General features: G+C 47.0%; 1 protein-coding gene across 5 annotated transcripts in view; it reads right to left on the bottom strand.

Moving 5' to 3' along the window:
* Positions 1-25254, bottom strand: part of LOC132378631 (ras-responsive element-binding protein 1-like) — a 140040-nt gene extending 114786 nt beyond the window's left edge. For 2 of the 5 annotated variants that reach the window (XM_059945744.1, XM_059945741.1), the window contains exon 1: positions 25176-25254. In XM_059945744.1, the coding sequence (XP_059801727.1) occupies positions 25176-25239 (64 nt within the window). In that variant the 5' untranslated portion in view covers positions 25240-25254. Of the gene's footprint in view, positions 1-24444; positions 24461-25175 lie in introns of those variants that run through there. The other 3 variants (XM_059945746.1, XM_059945743.1, XM_059945747.1) reach the window with 3 other exon arrangements.
* Positions 25255-25626: the final 372 nt, after the last annotated feature.

Consider the following 25626-nt stretch of genomic DNA (forward strand, 5'->3'; position numbering starts at 1 on the left):
ATTGGGACAGGTTCAGTGACAGGTAAATGACAGGTGAAGCTGTTGGGACAGGTACAGTGACAGGTAAATGACAGGTGAAGCTGTTGGGACAGGTACAGTGACAGGTAAATGACAGGTGAAGCTGTTGGGACAGGTTCAGTGACAGGTAAATGACAGGTGAAGCTGTTGGGACAGGTTCAGTGACAGGTAAATGACAGGTGAAACTGTTGGGAGAGGTTCAGTGACAGGTAAATGACAGATGAAGCTATTGGGACAGGTTCAGTGACAGGTAAATGACAGGTGAAGCTGTTGGGACAGGTACAGTGACAGTTAAATGACAGGTGAAGCTGTTGGGAGAGGTTCAGTGACAGGTAAATGACAGATGAAGCTATTGGGACAGGTTCAGTGACAGGTAAATGACAGGTGAAGCTGTTGGGACAGGTACAATGACAGGTAAATGACAGGTGAAGCTGTTGGGACAGGTTCAGTGACAGGTAAATGACAGGTGAAGCTGTTGGGACAGGTACAATGACAGGTAAATGACAGGTGAAGCTGTTGGGAGAGGTTCAGTGACAGGTAAATGACAGATGAAGCTATTGGGACAGGTTCAGTGACAGGTAAATGACAGGTGAAGCTGTTGGGACAGGTACAGTGACAGGTAAATGACAGGTGAAGCTGTTGGGACAGGTTCAGTGACAGGTAAATGACAGGTGAAACTGTTGGGACAGGTACAGTGACAGTTAAATGACAGGTGAAGCTGTTGGGACAGGTACAGTGACAGGTAAATGACAGGTGAAACTGTTGGGACAGGTACAGTGACAGGTAAATGACAGGTGAAGCTGTTGGGACAGGTTCAGTGACAGGTAAATGACAGGTGAAGCTGTTGGGACAGGTTCAGTGACAGGTAAATGACAGGTGAAACTGTTGGGACAGGTACAGTGACAGTTAAATGACAGGTGAAGCTGTTGGGACAGGTACAGTGACAGGTAAATGACATGGATAAATACATGAGGAATAAGTCAAACACAGGAAATTTGGACAAACCTGATGGGTACCATGGTAACCAAGGGCAGTGTGGACCAGGGACCTGTTTTAGGCTGCATAGTTCCACGACTAAAGCTCACACGTGTTAATAGTCTGTCCATTTTAAATGCAGTTGGTCCAAAAGGTACAACCAGATCATTGCTAACATTGTCAAGTGCAGTCACAGGAACTTGAAGAGAAAGTGGCACCCACACACTACCCCTTTAAGAAATATGGAGTCAATGTGACTCATTAAGGTTACCACACCTTACACACACTTCCTGTTAAGCTAAGCTTCAGTGTTACCTTTTCTTGTTGGTGTATTTCTATTGGCTATGGTGTCTGTCAATTACTCAGCCTCTATGACCGCGTTGGTCTACCAGTGACCCTGCCCGCCTCCTCGCCAGTCTGCCACTCTTCCGCCACTGGGACACATTTACTGGAGTGTTGGGGAGACACGATGTCATTGAAGTACCGGCCTTAAGAGTTTGGAACCTGCCAGGAATGACATTGTGTGGGACTGTACACCATGGAACGCACTAACACGGAAGATCCCCACATCATTTTCTCGTGGCCTCCATCAGGCATGAGGTACAGACGCCTGAATCCCACGCCACCAGGTTCAAGAACAGCTACTTCCATTTTTTAACCAACCTGCACGTTCCCAATCACTAGCTCACTGTACTGTCTGGGTTCTTTCCTGTAAAAATTATGAATCATTTAATGTTAATGTAAGTTTTTTGTGTGAATATTGCAGCTTTGGGCCTGAAGACTACTGCATGGACTTGTGCAGATGGAGATAAACTCCAGTTGAATTTGAGGCGGTGGGGGGAACTGTCACGGTCAGGGGAAACAGTCTGTGTCCGGTGACACTTCCCACTTGCTCTCATTCTGCAGCTGCTGGCTCACTTTGCTATTCTGATTGTGTGGAAAGGCCCAGTTCCACAGCAGTACCATTACGGTTATTTCATGGTTCACTTACTTACAGAGACAGCGCCAAACAAACCACTCGGCCCAACAAGCTGTACTGTCCAGCAACCCAGCCGTTTACCCCCAGCCTAATCACAGGACAATTTACAATGACCAATTAACCTACTAGCCAGTACGTCTGAATTACGCAAGGAAACCGGATCACCCGAAGGAAAACAACACGGTCACTGACACACTGTACAAATTCACGGACTGGTATGGAACCAACGTCTTTGAGTGGAAACTCCTACAAAAGGTAGTGGATTCGGCCCAGTACATCACAGGTAAAATCCTCCCAACCATTGAGCACATCTATATGAAACATTGCTGCATCCATCATCGAAGATCCTCACCACACAGGCCATGCTCTTTTCTCACTGCTACCATCAGATAGAAGGTACAAGTGCCTCAGGACTCCCACCACCAGATTCAAGAACATTTACTACCCCTCAACCATCAGGCTCTTGAACAAAAGGGAATAACTACATGCACTTGCCCATCCATCAAAATGTTCCTACAACTAATGATCTCACTTTACAGATGCTATCTCATTAACTCATATTCTCATTATTTATTGCTATTTATTTATATTTGCATCTGCACAGTTTGTCTTTTGCACTCTGGTTTTCACTGATCCTGTGATAGCTGCTATTCTATAGGTTTACTGTGTATGCCTGCAGGGAAATGAATCTCAGGGTTGTAAATGGTGACGTGTATGTACTTTGATAATAAATTTAGTTTGAACTCCTTACAGACAGCGAGGAAAGCTTGGGTCGGTACGTGGATGGCAGGGGTATGGAGGGCGATGGTCCCGGTGCAGGTCGATGGGAAAAGCAGTTTTAATGGCTCGGCACGGACGAGATGGGCCGAAGGGTCTGTTTCTATGCTGTACTCTTCTACAAGTCGAACAGCACCGGAATTGAACTCCAAACTCTAATGCTCCCAGCTGTAATAATGTCACGTTAACCACTACGTTACGGTGGCAGATCGGCTGGTTTTAGCTTGCAGTAGAAAATAGAAAGTACATTGTGAATGGTGAGCAGAGAGAGGATGTAAATAGCCCTACTGTATGGCCCTGAGGAGGAGACCCATACGCTGGTCACTGTTCTCCCCTCAAGCCACATCATCTAGCATGTAAACAGTCCTTTTCGGTCAACACGTTCATGCCGACTCTGTTGCCCGTGGGTTAGTCCCATCTGCCTGCACTTTCACTAGCGCTCTCTAAACTTCTCCTATCCATATAACTATCCTGATGGATTTTTAATGTTGTTAATGTACCTGTCTCAACCACTATTTCTTCCAAATACGTACCACCCTTTGTATGAACAGCCTGCCTCTGATATCCCTTCTAAATCTCTTGCTAGGAAAAAGACAAGTTCCAGTTTATTGTCATTTATGTATACCGCCAAATGAAACAACATTTCTGCAGACCAGGTACATAGAACTCACACACATCACACAAAGTAATATTACCTCAACAATAAGGTGCATTTATGACGCAAGTTAAAAAGTAAACAGTAAAATGCTACTGGTGCTTCTTACGTGATGTCAGGGAGTTCGGTATCTCACGGCCTGGAGGAAGAAGCTGTTTCCCATCCTAACAGTTTTTGTCCTAATGTACGTCCTGCCTGACGGTGGGGGATCAATGAGATTGACAGATGGATGGGAGGGATCACTGACAATGCTAAACTATGTGCTTTCACCCTGTCTATGCTCCTCAGGATCTTATGTACCTCCTATCAGGTGGCCCCCTCAATCTCCTACATTCCAGGAAATAAGTCCTTGCTTACACACTTCTGTGCAACTTTGGCCCCCAAGTCCAGGCAACATTTCTGCACTTTGTAATTTAATAACAACTTTCTTATAACAGAGTGACCAAAGTTGGGCACAGTATATTCTAAGTGCAGCCTCACCATCACGTTAAATAACTGCAACACAACTTCTAATCAGCGATGTGCCAAGCACCTTCTTCACCACCCTATCTACATGTGACACTACTTCCAGCTAACTGCACACTTCCACCCCATAGCACTTCCCACAGCCCTACCAGTCACTGAATAAATCCCAGCCTGGTAGTATCATCAGCACCACCAGGAGCTGGTGCTCCTACAAGTTTCTGTTTGCTGTTCCTACCCTACATTAATGGCCAATCCTAGCACAACCCCACCCACAACCCAACTTCTACAGCCATCTTGATCTCCCATACCTACAACCCTGAGCAGCAACTCGAGGGAGAAAAAGGGAACAGACAAAAGCAGAAATGAGGATTACATGAAAAAAAGGGAAACACAAGGATTGTACCTCTGGAATTAAGTGTTATTTGACTGGTTTTCAAGGTGAAAGGAACTGATAGGTTGTGCAGATAAAAGTATCTTCCCTACTTGGAGAGTTTAGGAGGAGGCTTGGAGGGGGGAGTGGGGATAGAGAGCACAGAGCTAGATTGTTCCAGAATGAAGATAAAGAATACTTCTGCACGCAAAAGCTGTAGTTTTGGAAACCTCTCGTACACACTGCAATTAAGACTGCTCTGCAAATGTCTTTTAAAGCCACAAAGCCTGAGGACTGACAGTGGCTCCAGTCCATGGGTGCCTCAGTGAGGCTGTGCAAACTGTAAACTGCTTTGAACGTCTCGCATTTGAAACGTGCTTCACCTCAGGAAGAAAGCATTATTTGTGAGGTGTACGACAGCACTCCCTGTAGTTTCCCTATACTAACAGCTACATCTGGCCTTGGGTGCACAGACATTACATTTGACAGCCATCATCGAGAGTTACAAATATAAAACTGCCACGAGGCTGAGAAGTAACCAAAATTGATTCAGCATATTCAAATCTGCAGGATTCCTTACTCAGGAGGAACACTTATGAACCTGAACTATTAAGACAAAGGGACCTTAGCATGAAATGTTTAACTCCTCTCATCACAGATGCTGCCCGACCTGCTGGGCTTTCTGCTTTCACTGTGGTTTCTACTATTCTTTTTTTGACTTCTGCTCAAGGTAGTAATTTTTAAAACTCTGACAACTATGGAACCTAAACCTTTCCTCTTTTCTACATGGCCTGCTGTACTCGCTACGACTTGCACCTTATCCATTTTTACACACTTCATCCTGCAAATTCATTTGCATAAAGTAATTTGCTTCAGTCGTGACCTAGAGCTCCCCCACTGAACATGTAACAGCACAGCACAGGTCCTTCCGCCTATGGTATTGTGCTACACTATTTAAAATATTAATTTAATGCCTAATCCCCTCTGCCTACTCAGTGTTCCAATCTGCGCATTACAGTCCCTCAAGCTCCTCAATCATGTCTGCCACCAGCACCAGCCCTGGCAGTGCATTCCCATCAATCGCTGTACAAAAACTTGCCTTACACATCTCCTTTCAACTTAACTTCTCTCACCCCTCTTGCCATAAGTGTCTTGTATTAGGCGTTTCACCCCTGGACAAAAATCTACCAGCTGTCTATCTACTGTGGTCTCGTAATCAGAAAAGCTCCAGAGAAAATAACCTATGTTTGTCCAATTTCTCCTTACGTGCATGCCCTCTAATCCAGGAAGATTCCTAATAAATCCCTTCGCTTCTTCTCCAAAGCCTTGACAGCTTTCCTTATAATGGGACATTATAGACAGGTATATATTTTGCTGAATAGTGAGCAAGCAATCCACAAGTTCCACAAACAAGAGTGTGGCAACAACCTTGCCGATCTATTTTCACCTGTTTTGGTCCTGGTGACACACCCTAGAACAAAGCCCTGCAATTTCCGGGCAATCAAGAGCAGGCAAGGAGTGCTTGGTTGAGGGTAGATAGACCAGAATGGAGAGGACAGTGTTCAATGAGTGATACCCCCAACCTCCATACACAGTAACAGGGGTTTCCCTTTGAGGAATAAGGCTGGGGTTGTGGGCAACCTGGCCACTTTCAATTCCCTGCACAAACATTGCAAAATTCTCTTACACTCACAGCAGTTGCGGCACCCAGTCACAGCAGCTGAAGTGTACATAGTGTGATCCCACAAAGACTGTGTAATAATGATCAGCTCAGCCATAGAATGAACTAGATGCAAAACTCGGCAGATGCTGGGAGCCAGAATTGAAAAGAGAATATGGTGGAGCCATTCAGCAAGTCAGATTCAGGATTAATGCCTCAGGTCACTGACCCTTCATTGGGAAGGGGTCGTTGACCTGAAATATTAATTGTCGGTGGCTGCCTGACCTGCTGAGTAGACCCTGGCTACCTGACAGAATACATCTGTCAGACCATGCTTCAGTGCCATGCTGAACACTTTACACAGCTCAATTACTTCAAACATTGGCATCAGACTGAAGGATAAATATTCTCCAAAGCTTCTGCTCTTCTTCAAAATGGATCAAAGTCGATCTGAAAGCAGGTTTGGTCATGGTCTGCACAGCACATATTCAACGCTGCACTGCCGATTTCATGATGTTCTCCAAAGTGCAACGAGAAACTCAACTTCCTGACAGAGCCAAGAAGGGTTGAATCTCACACCCAGCACTCTTAATAGACAGCAAACACTGGGTGCACAGATCGAAGAGTCATGGGCCAGGAATGACGTAGGAGGCTGCCAGGAATTCTGCACCATCAGCAAGGACCACGGCTGAGGAAATTGTACAGCCACAGCAAATGTTCCAGAGGGAGAGCAGAGCTTAATGCTTCCTCCCAGCATTACACAGACCCGATGGAATGTACTGAACCCCATGAACCATCTGTTCAAAGGTCAGAGTCATATAGGAGGACACAGGTCCCTCAGCCCATCTGGTCCATACCCACCCATCCAATACAGCTTCATCTGACACAAACCTCTAAACCTTTCCTATCCACATACCTGTCTAACTGTTATTGTTACTGCCATAGCCACTTCCTCTTGTCGTTCATTCCACATAGATTGTGTCAAAAATTTGCTTCTGAAGTTCCTATTAAATCCTTCCAATCTCACCTTAAACCTATGCCCTCTAGTTCTTGATTTCCCAAGCATGGAAAAATTATTTTTCAATCTTCAACACGGCAAGGAGTAAATCCCTAACTTACCCAACCCCAGCATAACCAAATCCCATGGGTCCTAGCAGCATCCTTGAAAATCTACAGTCAATGAGAACTGTGAGAATTACACAGAATTACAAAAATCAGAAAGGAGAACTGATGCAAAGCTACTAAGTAACAACTAATAATAACGTTGCCATGGAACTTCCACGTTATCTGCATCTGACAGCAACATTTTGAAATGTAGAAGAAAGACAAACTGGGGGTCTCAGCTCGTACCCATTCCAAACTCAGAGCCTAACAGCAGGTGGGAGGAGGAAAGTCAAACTGGGGGTCTCAGCTCGTACCCATTCCAAACTCGGAGCCTAACAGCAGGTGGGAGGAGGAAAGTCAAAACTGGGGGTCTCAGCTCGTACCCATTCCAAACTCGGAGCCTAACAGCAGGTGAGACTAGGAAAGTCAAACTGGGGGTCTCAGCTCGTACCCATTCCAAACTCAGAGCCTAACAGCAGGTGGGAGAAGGAAAGTCAAACTGGGGGTCTCAGCTCGTACCCATTCCAAACTCAGAGCCTAACAGCAGGTGGGAGAAGGAAAGTCAAACTGGGGGTCTCAGCTCGTACCCATTCCAAACTCAGAGCCTAACAGCAGGTGGGAGAAGGAAAGTCAAACTGGGGGTCTCAGCTCGTACCCATTCCAAACTCAGAGCCTAACAGCAGGTGGGAGAAGGAAAGTCAAACTGGGGGTCTCAGCTCGTACCCATTCCAAACTCGGAGCCTAACAGCAGGTGGGAGGAGGAAAGTCAAACTGGGGGTCTCAGCTCGTACCCATTCCAAACTCGGAGCCTAACAGCAGGTGAGACTAGGAAAGTCAAACTGGGGGTCTCAGCTCGTACCCATTCCAAACTCAGAGCCTAACAGCAGGTGGGAGAAGGAAAGTCAAACTGGGGGTCTCAGCTCGTACCCATTCCAAACTCAGAGCCTAACAGCAGGTGGGAGAAGGAAAGTCAAGCTGGGGGTCTCAGCTCGTACCCATTCCAAACTCAGAGCCTAACAGCAGGTGGGAGAAGGAAAGTCAAACTGGGGGTCTCAGCTCGTACCCATTCCAAACTCAGAGCCTAACAGCAGGTGGGAGAAGGAAAGTCAAACTGGGGGTCTCAGCTCGTACCCATTCCAAACTCAGAGCCTAACAGCAGGTGGGAGGAGGAAAGTCAAACTGGGGGTCTCAGCTCGTACCCATTCCAAACTCAGAGCCTAACAGCAGGTGGGAGGAGGAAAGTCAAACTGGGGGTCTCAGCTCGTACCCATTCCAAACTCGGAGCCTAACAGCAGGTGAGACTAGGAAAGTCAAACTGGGGGTCTCAGCTCGTACCCATTCCAAACTCGGAGCCTAACAGCAGGTGGGAGGAGGAAAGTCAAACTGGGGGTCTCAGCTCGTACCCATTCCAAACTCAGAGCCTAACAGCAGGTGGGAGGAGGAAAGTCAAACTGGGGGTCTCAGCTCGTACCCATTCCAAACTCGGAGCCTAACAGCAGGTGAGACTAGGAAAGTCAAACTGGGGGTCTCAGCTCGTACCCATTTCAAACTCAGAGCCTAACAGCAGGTGAGAGGAGGAAAGTCAAACTGGGGGTCTCAGCTCGTACCCATTCCAAACTCGGAGCCTAACAGCAGGTGAGAGGAGGAGCCCCAGCTGAACATTGGCCCCACATATCAAATGCCCCACTAGCTTGGGCTTGCAGAATTCAGCACCAACCAAGATATTAGGGCTGGCCTCCCAATGGACACGTGGACCACTGTAGTGGACAGTTAATGATGTTTCTTTGCCACAAATCTAAACCTTCACTGCAGCATTTGTTTATAAACCAGACTATCTGTCAGTGTGACAGGGCCAGATGGTGCAACTGATAGAAAAAACTCTGCATGTAATCCCCAAGTCATAGCTTTTAACAATAAGTTGCAATGATGTGCTTCTCTGAGGATCAGACAGCAAAGATTTGTTGAAACATTGTTAAGCAGTGTTAAATGTGGGTTTTACATGACCATCATTAGGCACTTTAAGCAAGAACTTCTATTTCTATCATGGCATCTGTATCTCTGCCAACAATATACAAATCAGGCATCTCTGGAACATACACAAACAGGCATGATGATCCACTAATCTAATTCAGCTAATGACACTCAAGTAAACTAATTCCTTCTGGCCTGCACATGGTCCACATCCCTGCGTTCTGTGCACATCAAGTTCAAGTTGGTTGTCAGCTGACTGTACCAAATGAAACAATGTTCCTCTGGACCATGGGGCACCCACATACTGCACATCAAACAAATATTACCATAAACAATGAACATGAGAAATTCTGCAGATGCTGGAAATCCAGAGGGATACAGAAAGTGATGGGTGAAGCCAAGTGCATAGGACAGATAATGGGCTGGAAAGGAAGGGATCTGATAGGAGAGGACCACAGGAGAAAGGGATGGACAATAGGCAGATGTGAAGAGGTGAGAGGCCAGATAGAAGAAGAGAAATTGGGAAATAGAAGAAGAGGGGAGGGGCAGCTTTTCCACTGGAAGGAGAAATCCATGTTCATACCATCAAGTTGGAGGACGTAATATAAGGTGTTGCTCTTCCAGCCTGAGGGTGGCTTCATCATGACATGGACTGACATGTCAGAATGGGAATGAGAATCCGAATTAAAATGTTTGGCCCTGGGATTTTCCACTTTTGGCAGATGGAGTGAAGGTGCTTGACGGGTCTCACCAACGTAGAACAGGCCACATCGGAAACACCGGACACAACAGATTCACAGGTGATGCCTCAGAGTTTATTTTGTGAGCCAGGGAGGGGGATTTGGCAGTGGATACGTCTGTTCCATTCTTGTTAATTTTATTTTGTGTGGGGAGGGGGGATTTGGAGGTTGATGATCGTACTGCCTCATTTGCTTTCTAAGGTTTCATGGCTACCCGGAGAAGAGGAATTTCAGAGCTGCATCCTTTGATAATAAATGAACCTCTGAGCCATTGAACAATGACTTGTTCCTCCAGGAATGAAGATCACTCAACCTGACACCATCTATGTCCAGGCAAATCGCTCCTTGCAACATCATGTCTGTCCTCTAGTTTAAGAGGCTGAGATGGAGACAGCATTGTTCCCATTCACTGTACAATGTCAGATGGAGATCTTTACAGTGAAATGGGTCTCATGAACAATCGGTTCAGAATGACAATGCTTGCCTGTAAATAAATCTATCATTCTGCACAGGAGACAGGCTGGCAGAGGCAAGGACAAGTCTTAAGGTTTACTGTATTTGCTCGCTGTTATGACTTCTCACCAAGTACTCCCCTTCAATTAATGGATGTAATGTTGAGGCTTTATAAAGCACGGGTGAGGCCTCACTTGGAATATTGTGAGCAGTTTTGGGCCCCTTATCTAAGAAAGTATATGCCAACACTGGGGAGCGTTCAAAGGAGATTCATGAGGATGATTCCAGGATTGAAGGGCTTATATGAGGAGCATTCGATGTCTCTGGGCCTGTATTCGCTGCAGTTCAGAAGAACGGGGATCTCATTGAAACCTATCAAATGTTGAAAAGCCCAGATAGAGTGAATGCAGAGAGTGTATGTCTTACAGTGGGGGGTCTAGGACCAGAGGACACAGATAGAGTGGATGTGGAGAGTGTGTTTCTTACAGTGGGGGGTCTAGGACCTGAGGACACATATAGAATGGATGTGGAGAGGATGTTTCCTGTAGTGGGGGTCTAGGACCAGAGGGCACATATAGAGTGGATGTGGAGAGGATGTTTCCTGTAGTGGGGGATCTAGGACCAGAGGACACAGGTAGAGTGGATGTGGAGAGTGTGTTTCTTACAGTGGGGGGTCTAGGACCAGAGGACACAGATAGAGTGGATGTGGAGAGGATGTTTCCTGTAGTGGGGGATCTAGGACCAGAGGACACAGATAGAGTGGATGTGGAGAGGATGTTTCCTGTAGTGGGGGATCTAGGACCAGAGGGCACAGATAGAGTGGATGTGGAGAGGATGTTTCCTGTAGTGGGGGATCTAGGACCAGAGGGCACAGATAGAGTGGATGTGGAGAGTGTGTTTCTTACAGTGGGGGGTCTAGGACCAGAGGGCACAGATAGAGTGGATGTGGAGAGTGTGTTTCTTACAGTGGGGGGTCTAGGACCAGAGGACACAGATAGAGTGGATGTGAAGAGGATGTTTCCTGTAGTGGGGGATCTAGGACCAGAGGGCACAGATAGAGTGGATGTGGAGAGTGTGTTTCTTACAGTGGGGGGTCTAGGACCAGAGGGCACAGATAGAGTGGATGTGGAGAGGATGTTTCCTGTAGTGGGGGATCTAGGACCAGAGGGCACAGATAGAGTGGATGTGGAGAGTGTGTTTCTTACAGTGGGGGGTCTAGGACCAGAGGGCACAGATAGAGTGGATGTGGAGAGTGTGTTTCTTACAGTGGGGGGGTCTAGGACCAGAGGACACAGATAGAGTGGATGTGGAGAGGATGTTTCCTGTAGTGGGGGATCTAGGACCAGAGGACACAGATAGAGTGGATGTGGAGAGGATGTTTCCTGTAGTGGGGGATCTAGGACCAGAGGGCACAGATAGAGTGGATGTGGAGAGTGTGTTTCTTACAGTGGGGGGTCTAGGACCAGAGGACACAACCTCAGGATAGAGGGACATCCAGTTAGAGTGAAGAGGAGGAAGAACCTCTTTAGCCAGAGGGTGGTGAATCTGTGGAATACATTGTCATAGCTGACTGTGGCCTAACTCTGCTCCTATGTCGTATGGTCTTCACGCTGGGGAACAGGCTTTCAAAAGAGCTCCCTCATGCCTGTCCACCATAAGTTCTTGTATCTAAGTTCCATCATTATCCCTCCATCACTTTCCCAACAACACAGTGTGGCCTTGAGACCCAGCTGCTGAGTGAATGCCCACCTAACCCAGACCCATCCTTAGTTCCTAACAGCCCCTCTTCCACCCCACACTACTGCCCCTTTTATGTGCCTACAAAATAGCCCTGTGCATACATAATGCCTGCATTAAATCGGGCTACTGATCACTTTTGGGTTGATCTGTGACCAGTGCCTGTCAGGACTTGTTCGCAGAGCAGGAGGTCACAGAGTGAGCTGGAGACAGTTCCTTGTAGATTTTACACGCCAGGTTTAAAAGCAACCAGGACCTGTTGGGACTTGTCTGTGGAGCGAGAGCTTGCTTGGGTTAATAGTAACTTAGCAAGGGCCAATGAAAAGAAGCGAGGTTGAAGCAGAGCAGCCATTGTGGGAGTTGGCAAAGGTGAGAGTGGGAGGCTTTTGCTCAATAGGCTTCGGTGTGAACAGACAGGGGCAAAGGCAAATTGAAATCATTCAATTGATTGTAGAACTTAAGCTTAAGAAGTTGGAGCCTAAGGTAGGCAAGATGGTAACTAAGGTAGTGAAATGCTCCACCTACAAGATGTGGGGTTTCAGGGTGCCCGACAGTTTCCCTGATGACTATATCTGCACCCAGCTTCAGCTCCTGACTGACCAGGGGAAGGAGCTGGAGCTAGATGCACTCAGGACCATCGGGGAGGCTAAAAGCCTTTTACGGAGGTGATCACACAGAGTGGGGGCTTCAGATGGGAAATGGGTGACCACCAGGGGAAGTGAGCGACAAGTCTAGCTCTCTGGAGGAGGGAGGGGTGCACGAACCATTGGGGTTCAGGCCGGAGGCACCGAGGCTCGGCAGCAGCAATACGAAGGAGACTCGGCACTTGGGGGACAGGAGTATCTGTGGCTGCAAAGGGACACCAGGGTGTGCATTGTTTCTCAGCTGCAAGGGTCAAGGATGTCTTAGAGTGACTGCAGGATATTTTCCAAGAGGTAGCTAAAGCATATGGTGCACATTGGCACCAATGACATAGAAAAAAAGGGGGGAAAGGTCTTGCTAGAGGGGTAGGGAGTTAGGAAAAATCAAAAGAGCAGGACCTCCAAGGTAGTAACCATTAGATTACTCCTGGTGTCACGACCTAGTCAGGTTAGGAATAGGATGATAGTACTGTTGAACATGTGGCTGAGGAACTGGTGCAGGGGGCAGGGTAATTTGGTCCTTTTCTGGGACAAGGTGACCTGCACAAGAGGGATGGGTTGCACTAAACTGGAGGAGAACAAATAGCCTGGCCAGAAGGTTCATTAGTGAACCTACTCAAGGGGGTTTAAGCTAGTTTGGCCGGGGAACAGGAACAGGAGCCATCATGTCAGAAACTGGAGGGATAGAGAGAAAGGTAGAAGTCAGGGCCAGCAAAAACAGGCAGGTCAAAGTAATAGATACGACGGGATGGATAATTTGAAGTGTGTGTATTTTAACGCCAAAAGTATTATGGATAAAGATAATGAACCTAGAGCATGGAGCTACGATGCTGTGGCCATCACAGAGACTTGCTTGAGAGGGGGACAGGAATAGGTGCTTGATGTCCGAGAGTCTCAATGTTTTAGAAAAGATTTCAATCGAAGCAAGAGGCTGAGAGTGGAAGACTGAAGGCATCACTGAGCGAAGGTCGTTTTTCTTTAACAGAGGCTAGACTGCGCAGGCGCGTGATGTAGCGAGAAAGACCGCCATATACAGTGGCCATTGTTGTAGCGGCCATCGTTGGAGTGGACTGAGTCGGAGTGGGATGGCTTTGGCTCAATCAGGCTTCGATGAGAACAGGCAGAGGCGAGGGTAGGTTCCGGTGAGTTTCTGTTTTTCTTCTTTTTTTTGTTCAGACTAGAGAATATGCCAGGCAGGATGTTGGAATGCTCCTCTTGCAGGATGTGGGAAGTCAGGGAGACCTCCGGTGTTCCTGACAATGACACCTGCAAGAAGTGCATCCAGCTGCAGCTCCTAACAGACCGCGTTAGGGAACTGGAGCAGGAGCTGGATGACCTCCGGGTCATTCGGGAGACTCAGCAGTTTATAGACAGTAGCTTCCAGGAAGTAGTTACACCTAAGGAACAGGGCACAGTTAATTGGGTTGCCGTCAGGCAAGGGAAGGGCAGGTAGTGCAGGGTTCCCCTGTGGCCATTCCCCTCAACAACAAGATTACCGATTTGGATACTGTTGGGGGGATGACTTACCTGGGACAAGCTGTGGCAGCCGGATCTCTGGCACTGAATCTGGTTCTGCAGTGCAGAGGAGAAGGTGGAAGAAGAGGAGGGTGGTAGTGATAGGGGACTCCATAGTCAGGGGTACAGACAGGAGATTCCGTGGTCATGACAGAGACTCCCGGATGGTTTGTTGCCTCCCGGGTGTCAGGGTCAGGGATGTCTCTGATCGCGTGCACAGCATTCTGAAGTAGGAGGGAGATCAGCCAGTTGTCGTGGTACACATCGGTACCAATGACATAGGTAGAAAGAGTCAAGAGGTCCTGAAGAGTGAGTACAGAGAGCTTGGTAGGAAGCTGAAAAACAGGCCCTGCAGGGTAGTAATCTCCGGATTGCTGCCTGTGCCACGTGCCAGTGAGGGTAAGAATAGGGTGCTCTGGAGGATGAACACGTGGCTGAGGAACTGGTGTAGGGGGCAGGGTTTCAGATTTCAGGATCATTGGGACCTCTTCTGGGGCAGGTGGTACCTGTACAAGAGAGACGGGTTACACCTGAACTAGAGGGGGACCAATACAGGGAGGTTTGCTAGTGTTATTGGGGAGGGTTTAAACTAGATTCGCAGGGGGATGGGAACCAGAGTGCCAGAGTAGATAGTGGAGCAGGGGTGAAAATAAATAATGTTAGTAGTTCATGCAAAGTCACAAATAGTAAGGCTGTGTGTGGTGGTAATAATCTTCTGAGGTGTGTATATTTCAATGCGAGGAGTATTGTGGGGAAGGCTGACGAGCTGAGGGCCTGGATTGACACGTGGAATTATGACATCGTAGCCATTAGTGAAACTTAGCTACAGGAGGGGCAGGACTGGCAGCTCAATGTTCCAGGGTTCCGATGTTTCAGACGTGATAGAGGCAGAGGGATGAAGGGTGGGGGGGGGGGGTGGCTTTGCTAGTCAGGGAAAATATTACAGCAGTGCTTCGGCAGGACAGATTAGAGGGCTTGTCTACGAAGGCCATATGGGTGGAGCTGAGAAACAGGAAAGGTATGACCACATTAATAGGGTTGTATTATAGACCACCCAATAGTCAGCGAGAATTGGAGGAGCAAATATGCAGAGAGATAGCAGACAACTGCAGGAGACAGAAAGTTGTGATTGTAGGGGATTTTAATTTTCCACACGTTGATTGGTACTCCCATATTGTTAAAGGTCTAGATGGGTTAGAGTTTGTAAAATGTGTTCAGGAAAGTTTTCTAAATCGATATATAGGCGTACCAACTAGGGAGGATGCAATATTAGATCTCTTATTAGGAAACGAGTTAGGACAGGTGACGGAAGTGTGTGTAGGGGAACACTTTGGTTCCAGTGTTCATAACATCATTAGTTTCAACTTCATCATGGATAAAGATAGATCTGGTCCTCGGGTTGAGGTTCTGAACTGGAAAAAGGCCAAATTTGAAGAAATGAGAAAGGATCTAAAAAGCGTGGATTGGGACAGGTTGTTCTCTGGCAAGGATGTGATTGGTAACTGGGAGGCCTTCAAAGGAGAAATTTTGAGAGTGCAGAGTTTCTATGTTCGTGTCAGGGTTAAAGTCAAAATGAATAAGAATAAGGAACCTTGGTTCTCCTGGGATATTGGAACTCTGATAAAGAAGAAGGAAGAGATATATTACATGTATAGGCAACAGGGAGGAAATAAGATGCTTGAGGAGTATAAAAAGAGTAAGAAAATACTTAAGAAAGAAATCAGGAGGGCTAAAAGAAGACACGAGGTTGCTTTGGCAGTCAGGGTGAAGGATAATCCTAAGAGCTTCTACAGGTTTGTTAAGGCCAAAAGGATAGCAAGGAATAAAATTGGTCCACTTGAAGATCAGAGTGGTTGGCTATGTATGGAACAAAAAGAAATGGGAGAGATATTAAATGGGATTTTTGCAACTGTAAGGAAACTGGAAGGAGTCTATGGAGTCAAGGCAAACAAGTAGGGAGGTCATGGAACTTATACAGATTAAAGAGGAGGAGGTGCTTGCTGTCTTGAGGCAATTCAGAGTAGATAGATCCCCAGGACCTGACAGGGTATTCCCTCAGACCTTGAAGGAGACTAGTGTTGAAATTTTTAAAATGGCAGAAATATTTAAAATGTCGGTATCTACGGGTGAGTGTCGGAGGATTGGAGGATAGCTCATGTTGTTTAAAAAAGGCTCTAAAAGTAATCCGGGGAATTATAGGCTGGTAAGTTTGTCATCGGTAGTAGGTAAATTATTGGAAGGAATACTAAGAGAAAGGATCTACAAGTATTTAGATGGACAGGGACTTATTAGGAGAGTCAACATGGCTCTGTGGGTGGTAGGTCATGTTTAACCAATCTATTATAGTTTTTCGAGGAAGGTACCAGGAAAGTGAATGAAGGGAAGGCAGAGGATGTTGTATAAATGGACTTCAGTAAGGCCTTTGACAAGGTCCCGCATGGGAGGTTAGTTAGGAAGATTCAGTCGCTAGGTATACATGGAGAGGTAGTAAATTGGATTAGACATTGGCTCAATGGAAGAAGCCAGAGAGTGGTAGTGGAGGATTGCTACTCTGAGTGGAGGCCTGTGACTAGTGGTGTGCCACAGGGATCAGTGCTGGGTCCATTGTCATTTGTCATCTATATCAATGATCTGGATGATAATGTGGCAAATTGGATCAGCAAATTTACTGATGATATAAAGATTGGAGGTGTAGTGGACAGTGAGGAAGGTTTTCAAAGCTTGCAGAGGGATCTGGACCAGCTGGAGGAATGGGCTGAAAAATGGCAGATGGAGTTTAATGCAGACAAGTGTGAGATATTGCACTTCGGAAGGTCAAACCAAGGTAGAACATACAAGGTAAATGGTAGGGCACTGAGGAGTGCAGTAGAACAGAGGGATCTGGGAATACAGATACATAATTTACTATAAGTGGCTTCACAAGTAGATAGGGTTGTAAAGAGAGCTTTTGGTACATTGGCCTTTATAAATCAAAGTATTGAGTATAAGAGTTGGAATGTAATGGTGAGGTTGTATCAGACATTGGTGAGACCAAATTTGGAGTATTGTGTGCAGTTTTGGTCACCTAATTACAGGAAGGATATTAATAAGGTTGAAAGAGTGCAGAGAAGGTTTACAAGGATGTTGCTGGGACTTGAGAAACTGAGTTACAGAGAAAGGTTGAATAGGTTAAGACTTTATTCCCTGGAGCGTAGGAGAATGAGGGGTGATTTGATAGAGGTGTATAAAATTATGATGGGTATAGACAGAGTGAATGCAAGCAGGTTTTTTCCACTGAGGCCAGGGGAGAAAAAAAACTAGAGGTCATGGGTTAAGGGTGAAGGAGGGGAAAGTTTAAAGGGAACATTGGGGGGGGCTTCTTCACACAGAGAGTGGTGGGAGTGTGGAATGAGCTGCCAGTTGAAGCGGTGAATGCAGGCTCACTTTTAACATTTAAGAAATGCTTGGACAGGTACATGGATGAGAGGTGTATGGAGGGATATGGTACAGGTGAAGGTCAGTGGGACTAGGCAGAAAAATGGTTCGGCACAGCCAAGAAGGGCCAAAAGGCCTGTTTCTGTGCTGTAATGTTCTACGGTTCTATGGTTCTATAGAGAGGGAAGTAAAAGAGATGGGGAATTTGCAATAATCAGGGACAATATCATAGCTGCACTCATTGGGGACATAATGGAGATATGATTCACCGAGTCTATATGGATAGAAATCAAAAATAGGAAGGGTGCAGTCTATGAAACGGTACTAGACCCCACCCTCCCTCTGTTAGCAGCTGGGACATCGAGGAGCAAATATGAAGGCAGTTGAAGGAAAAGTGTAAAAAAAAAGGATTGTTATCATGATGTGAAACTCAACTTCAATTTCCCAAATACAAACTGGGACCTTCTGAGCAAGATGTTTAGATGGGGCAGAATTTGTTATGTGCAACCAGGAAGGATTCTTAAATCAGTATATAGACAGTCCAACAAGAGGTGGGGCTGTACTCAGTCTGGTGTTGGGTAATGAGCCTGGCCAGGTGACTGACCTTTCAGTGGGTGAACAATTAAGGAACAGCGACAACTCCTTATGCTTTCAGATAGCTAAAGGTAAGGATAAATTTGCACCTTAAGAGAACAAGAAGGGAATTAGGAAAGCCAAGAGGGGCCATGGAAAGTCCTTGGCAAGAAGGTTTAACGGGAATCCTAAGCCATTCTATACATATATTAGGAGCACACAGAGAACTTGAGGATCAAGCAGGTCAGATCATTCAAGGATAAAAGGGAAAAATTACTTGGATCCAGGGGACTTGGGCAATGTCCTTAATGAGTACTTTATATCAGTATTTACCAAGGACCAAGATGTGAAGGGTAAAGAGAACAGTCCTGAACATATTGATGTGCTAGGGCATTTTGAGGTAAAGGAAGAGGTAGAGTTGGGCCTCTTAAAGAGCAATAGGGTGAATAAGTCCCCAGGACCTGATGGGATATACTCCAGGTTATTGAGAGAGGCAAGAGAAGAGATTACTGGGGCTTTGACCAATATCTTTGTGTCCTTTCTAGCCACAAGTGAGGTCCCAGAAGACTGGTGGGTAGCTAATGTTGTTCCAGAAGGGAACCAGGAATAGTCCTGGAAACTATAGACCGGTGAGTCTCACATCAGTGGTAGGGAAGATATGGGAGAGAATTCTTAGGGATAGGATTTATGAACAATTGGAAAACCAGGCCTTAGGCAGAGCCAGCATAGCTTTATGCAGGGCAAGTCATGCCTTACTAATTGGAGTTTTTTTGACGAGGTGATGAGGATAATTGATGAAGGTAGGGCAGTGAATGTTGCCTACATGGATTTTAGTAAGATGTTTAACAAGGTCCCTCATGGGAGGCTCATCCAGAAGATTAAGATGCATGGGATCCATGGTGAATTGGCCGTTTGGATTGAGAACTGGCTTGCCCATTGAGGACAGCGGGGAGTAGTCGATGGGACTTATTCGAGCTGGAGGTCTGTAATTAGCGGAGTTCCACAGGGATCTGTGCAGGAACCTCTGCTGTTTGTAACATATATAAATGACCGGGATGAAAATGTAGTAAGTTTGCAGATGATATAAAGATGGTGTTGTGGCTAACATAGACAATGGACAAGGAATATAATCAGTTGTGGATATAGGCATTGAAATGGGAAATGGCATTTAGCCTGGCCGAATGTGAAGTACTGCCCTCAGTCGGTCATATGCAGAGAGACAGTGCACTGTTAAGGGTCTAGGTTCATTGCTCCCTAAAAGTGGCTACACAGGTTGACAGGATGGTTAACAAGGCGCAATTGCTTTTCTTTGTCGAGGCACTGAACTCAGTGCGGCCACATCCTAATTTAATGATATCCTTCCTATAGCAGGGTGCCAGAACAGTAATGCAGTAGTCCATCTCCATCGCACTAACAACGTTTTGAGAAATGTTCTTTATGGCACAGATACAATTTTTCACAACAAAAACCCACTTCCCCAAACATTTAAGTAGAACCCCAAATGCAGTGAAGGACAAAACTGAAGTACTGCAGCGTTAATGAACAAGCTTGGTGAAGCAGGAAAGTACAAAGCTTGAGAGAGGGTGAGGAAAGGAATTTCTGGCATCTCAGGGCATAGCCATCAATGGCGGGGTGACTGCCGTCAGGCCTGAGTTATTGAGATGGAGGCTTCTGGAGACGGGAATGAGATGAAACGTGGGAGTGGGAAAGGAATCTGGAAATAAGGATGGGCATTCAATTGTTGCTCAGTAGCCTGTCTAGGTATGTGACTAATGTACAGGGTGTGAGTCCGGAGCATTTGATGTTCCTGCACCTGTACTTGATGGATTTGAGAGGAAAACCTTATAGAAACCTACTAACTGGAGAGAGTGGATGCTTCCATTGGTAGGAAAGTCTAGGATCCAAACGTACAGCCTCAGAATGAAGGGATGTCCCTGTCGAACGGAGATTAGCAGCGATTTTGTTAGGTGGTGAATCTGTGGAATTCACTGTCAGAGGGCTGTGCAGTCGAAGTGATTTGAGGCAGAAATTGATAGGTTTTTAACTGGTAAAGGGAGAAGGCATGAGAGTGAGGGCTCCTGTTAAAGGGCAGGATAAGCAGCAGATTGGAAAGGTAATTCAGGGTTGACAAATGGAAAGGTCAAAGGGCAGCGCTGGGCAGAAAGGTCAGTACTGATGTGGGTGGCTGAAGGTCCTTTTCCTCTACTGTCTGACTCCATGAGGTGCACTCAGCTACTGCCACTCGGGGCACCGGCTTTGTCAGTGAAGTCTCTCAAGCAGTTACCTCTCCTCCCTTGGCTGTGAGGGGAGGTGCAGTTTGGGGATGTGGAAGTTACCTCTCCTCCCTTGGCTGTGAGGGGAGGTGCAGTTTGGGGATGTGGAAGTTACCCCTCCTCCCTTGGCTGTGAGGGGAGGTGCAGTTTGGGGATGTGGAAGTTACCTCTCCTCCCTTGGCTGTGAGGGGAGGTGCAGTTTGGGGATGTGGAAGTTACCCCTCCTCCCTTGGCTGTGAGGGGAGGTGCAGTTTGGGGATGTGGAAGTTACCTCTCCTCCCTTGGCTGTGAGGGGAGGTGCAGTTTGGGGATGTGGAAGTTACCCCTCCTCCCTCGGCTGTGAGGGGAGGTGCAGTTTGGGGATGTGGAAGTTACCCCTCCTCCCTCGGCTGTGAGGGGAGGTGCAGTTTGGGGATGTGGAAGTTACCCCTCCTCCCTCGGCTGTGAGGGGAGGTGCAGTTTGGGGATGTGGAAGTTACCTCTCCTCCCTTGGCTGTGAGGGGAGGTGCAGTTTGGGGATGTGGAAGTTACCTCTCCTCCCTTGGCTGTGAGGGGAGGTGCAGTTTAGGGATGTGGAAGTTACCCCTCCTCCCTCGGCTGTGAGGGGAGGTGCAGTTTGGGGATGTGGAAGTTACCTCTCCTCCCTTGGCTGTGAGGGGAGGTGCAGTTTAGGGATGTGGAAGTTACCCCTCCTCCCTCGGCTGTGAGGGGAGGTGCAGTTTGGGGATGTGGAAGTTACCTCTCCTCCCTTGGCTGTGAGGGGAGGTGCAGTTTGGGGATGTGGAAGTTACCTCTCCTCCCTTGGCTGTGAGGGGAGGTGCAGTTTGGGGATGTGGAAGTTACCTCTCCTCCCTTGGCTGTGAGGGGAGGTGCAGTTTGGGGATGTGGAAGTTACCCCTCCTCCCTCGGCTGTGAGGGGAGGTGCAGTTTAGGGATGTGGAAGTTACCCCTCCTCCCTCGGCTGTGAGGGGAGGTGCAGTTTAGGGATGTGAAAGTTTTTCCCATTTAACAGAGAGATGTTTGCTGTTCAAATCCCTTCATCATCTCAGTCTAAAAGCACTACATTGGAACAGCAGCCACTGAATCAATGACTGCTGTCAAATAGCTGCTGGTGAGATCAAGGCCTCTGGCTACAGACATTCTCAGTGGCAGCATTCATACCTCACTGAAAGTGCCTCAACCTTTCACATCCTTCCTCTGCCTGCTGTTGTAAAGAAGTACCCAGTTGTACTTGTAATGATCAGCACTGCCGTTCTTCCTGAAGCAGCCTGCTGGACCACTGACTTGAATTTAGTCACCTTTATCAAGGGCAAATCTGCCCCAGAAGGAAATAAAGAGGAACAGACTGGCAGCCTGGGGATGTTGTGTGTGTAGGGGGAGAGGTCTGTAAAGCAACCCAACAGGTGGACAAGGAGCTGCTGGTTAGTTCTGGCGTGGAGCAGGAACTGAGTGACACATTGTCAGTGTCAGGAAGGGCCCCAGCGGAGGGGAATTAGCTGCCACAATGAAAGGGGAGTTCTCACTTCAATGGCCCAGCCCACTCTCTAGTCAATGAGGTACCTTCAGAGGAAACGCTGCAGTTCAATTGAGCAGAGTAAGATCCCACATTGAGTAGTGTGATAATAATGAAATACTGGCCCGGTTGGTGAGTTCTGTTTTTCCCTCCATAGATGCCTCCTGACCATAGGGTATTTCTAGAATTCTCTGGTATTATCTTAGAATGAAAGGCTTAACCTATTAAGAATATTTATTTGATGAAACCTGCCAGCTATAAAAAGGCTTGGATACAGTGGACATGGAGAGGATGCTTCCATTAATAGGAGAGTCTAGGATCTAAGGACACCGACTCAACACAAAGGGACATCCCTTTAGAACTGAGATGAGGAGGGTTTTCAGCCAGAATGTGGTGAATCTGTAAATTCATTGCCAGAGAGGGCTGTGGAGGCCAAGTCACTGGGTGTACTTAAGCCAGCAATTGATAGTTTTTTGATTGTTAAAGGGAGAAAATGGGAGAATGGAGTTGGAAAAAAAGCCATCACTGACTGACGGAGCAGATTCGATGGACTGAATGGCCTAGTTCTGCTAATATGTTATTGGCTTATTGCCAGTGCCTGCAAGGTTTTATTGGAATGACCAGATAAATTGCTTTAGCACTATGGATAGAAGGGGGAATACTGGCCAGGTCCCCCCTTGCAGACAAGGGTGATCTTTGACTCCCAGCTGAGAGCGATGATTCAATGTCTAATCTAAAAGATTGTTTCTTTAGTGGGCAGCATTCCCTCGGACTGCACTGCAGGGTCAACCTAGGTGTCGTACACAAGTCTCTGGGCAGGATCTGAACCCAGAGAAGGGAGAAGTTGCTCAATGAGCCTTCAGAGTAATTACTTGCGTAAAGAAAGTCCAGATTCTTGGTAATCCAAGATGGTGCTACAGCATAACTACTCCTTGCATGATTGCCAAATGGAACTAGAAGTCCAACTAAGTCACATCAATTCCCAACAAGCTGAAGCAGAAACACAGTGAGATTCTGACTCCACAACTCTTTTACCCAGTCACCCAGCTGTATTAAATGGCGGCAGTGGACAGTGTCAGGATGGTTCTCTCTCAGGAAGAAGCTCACATCAGCTGCAGGGAAACCACTTCCCCATTACTGGCTAGAGATATGATTGGCGGCATCTCCTTGTGGCAGTCAAGTGTATACCTTATCTCTGCAGAGCCAGCAAATGGCTGGTCTACTTCTGCTGACTGCTGGTGACCACACCTGCATCGTCAACGAATGATCCAATAATGTCAACTGCAAAAGCCAGGCGTCACGTCACCTTCAGAGTCCTGATGGAATTGGTACTGGACACCAAGGCCTACATCAGTGGTACTGCACTAGACCCACTCAATCAGGCTTCCGCTTTGTTTCCCAAGGAACCACTGCACCCTCCAGGAAGAGCAGAAGAAAGGCACGGGTGGGGGGGGGGGGGTTAGGAGCTGAATGCCAACAGCTATAGATTATACACAGAAACAGATAGCTCAGCGCATCATCCACACAATTTACACAAACCCAACATTATCCCTATTTCCTAGTCTCCTGACATTCCCCTCTAATTCTACCACTCACCACTGGTTGATTGGGATGTGGGGAGAGTAAAATGGGATCGCTGAAGGATTAGTTTGAAAGGATGGTTGGTCATGACCCAAGGATGTGGCCCAAAGGACACATCATTATGAATAAACTTCTGTGCTGTGAAATATACGATTCTGTGAAGATTCCTCTCAAATCCTCAACTCAAAATCATGCCCCAGGTTTTTGACTTCCCTGCCTGTAACAAAGCTGGGTTTGATGGAACAGAGGGGATGTGTGCTCCCTCAGTGGTTCCTGCCGTGCTGTGGAACAAACTCCACCACAGGAGCACAAAACAAACTTAAAACACTTTTCAAGAGGCTACAGACTTTAAGCAGAACTGTAATTCAGCTTCAAACAGACCATTCAACAACGTCACAATCATGTGTACTCAATGGAATTCTAAATATGGCAGTCTCTGCTGAACTTGCTTCAGTAATGTACATTCCCCTTTACGATCACCTACGACCACACTGCCCCCTCATTACAACCACTTTCTTTATGAAACCTACAGCAGGGAGGGGAATACACAAATCAAGCCACACCCCATCTGTCTGAACGTGCAGCAAGAACAGCCCTTTGACCTAACCACAGGATCCTGCCACTCCTCGAGGCCCTCATCTTCCCCTCGGATACATCCACTCCCTGCCACCGTCAGATGCACATCCTCACCTTGCTCAAGGAGCCAACATTTTTCCGGAATCGCTCATTTCATTTCATTTTTTTTTGGTGACGACAGTAGCATTTAGTTGAAAACCCCTCCCACCAACTGGAAACGCTCTCTCTCTGTGCATCTACTTTACCCAGACCTCTGTAACCTCCCTCTCTCCCCCTCCCGTGCTTACATTCCCGGCTAAGGACCAAGCCAGATTCTGAACTACCAAGATTACAGTAAAATTCAGTGGTGAATTATCGGAGTTTTACCTTCTGTACAATGCTCAGGCAGGCTCAGGAGCTGCCAGTGAGATATAAAAAGTGGCCAGACACTATTCTAAGCAACAAATCAACAGACCTGTTATCTCAAGTTTCAGGAACCATCCCGCTCGCTACCTGAACTGGGTGCACAATGAATACATTTCCAGCCGGTTAAGTCTGAGTCAGTTCCATTCTCTAGTTGGCTAGTTCTTACAGACCCAGGTCCTGTTTCAACATGTCTCACCAGCTGATGGTGACCAGCGCTGACCGCAAGTTTTCCGGTGAACTACAGGTGAGGGGATGGGAAGGTGGGGATGCTGCCGGCTGTGTGGAGTGCTGACTTGATAGTGCCCTCAGGAGAATTCAGTCAAGGATGGAAAATGAGAGGGGGCGGGACTACAAAGCTAGACCACCATCAGGCCAAAGCCACTGTGACACACTTACTGTTGCCATGGGAACACCTAAAGAAGCTCTAGAATTTCAATCCAGCTATTAATCTGACACACAGACCAAGGAACAGCTGACTTACACCCTGGTCTACTCCACATACACAATGGACCTTCAGAGAATCTATTCCAATGCCATTATTTATTCAGTATATTCTAAGGAGGAGGAGACGTACTTACACAGTAACAGCCCATTGGCCCACCTTATACCTATCTACACGAATCCCATTTACGTGAACTCCAGTTTGATTCTTTGTCCCTCTCCCTACACAAGCTCGCCGTTAAGGAACAGAGTAGGATATAATGTTCTTCTCTGGAGTGTCGGAGATTGAACGGCGACCTAATAGAGGTATACTCTTGTATAGAGGTATACAAAATTCACCTACTGACACAGTCGATCGACGGACGATGCAATGTCCACAGCTCTGCACATCGTCCTTACACATCTGAAGAAGAGGAATGCTTATGTGAGAATGCTGTTCTTGGACTACAGTTCAGCATTCGACACCATAATTCCCTCCAGGCTCGACTAGAAGCTCAGAGACCTTGACCTTCACCCTGCCTTGTGCAGCTGGAGCCTGGACTTCCTGTCAGATCGCCGGGCAGGTGGTAAGAGTGGGCTCCCTCACCTCCACCCCTCTGACTCTCAATGCAGGAGCCCCTCAGGGCTGTTGTGTATTGTCCCCTCCTTTACTCCCTGTACATCCATGACTGTGTCACCACCCATAGCTCCAATCTGCTAATTAAATTTACCAACGACACTACATTGACTGGCCTTATCTCAAACAATAACAAGGCGGCCTACAGGGAAGAAGTCATCTCTCTAACACAAG

This window comes from Hypanus sabinus, chromosome 20 (genome assembly GCF_030144855.1).
Source record: "Hypanus sabinus isolate sHypSab1 chromosome 20, sHypSab1.hap1, whole genome shotgun sequence".
NCBI lineage: Eukaryota > Metazoa > Chordata > Chondrichthyes > Myliobatiformes > Dasyatidae > Hypanus > Hypanus sabinus.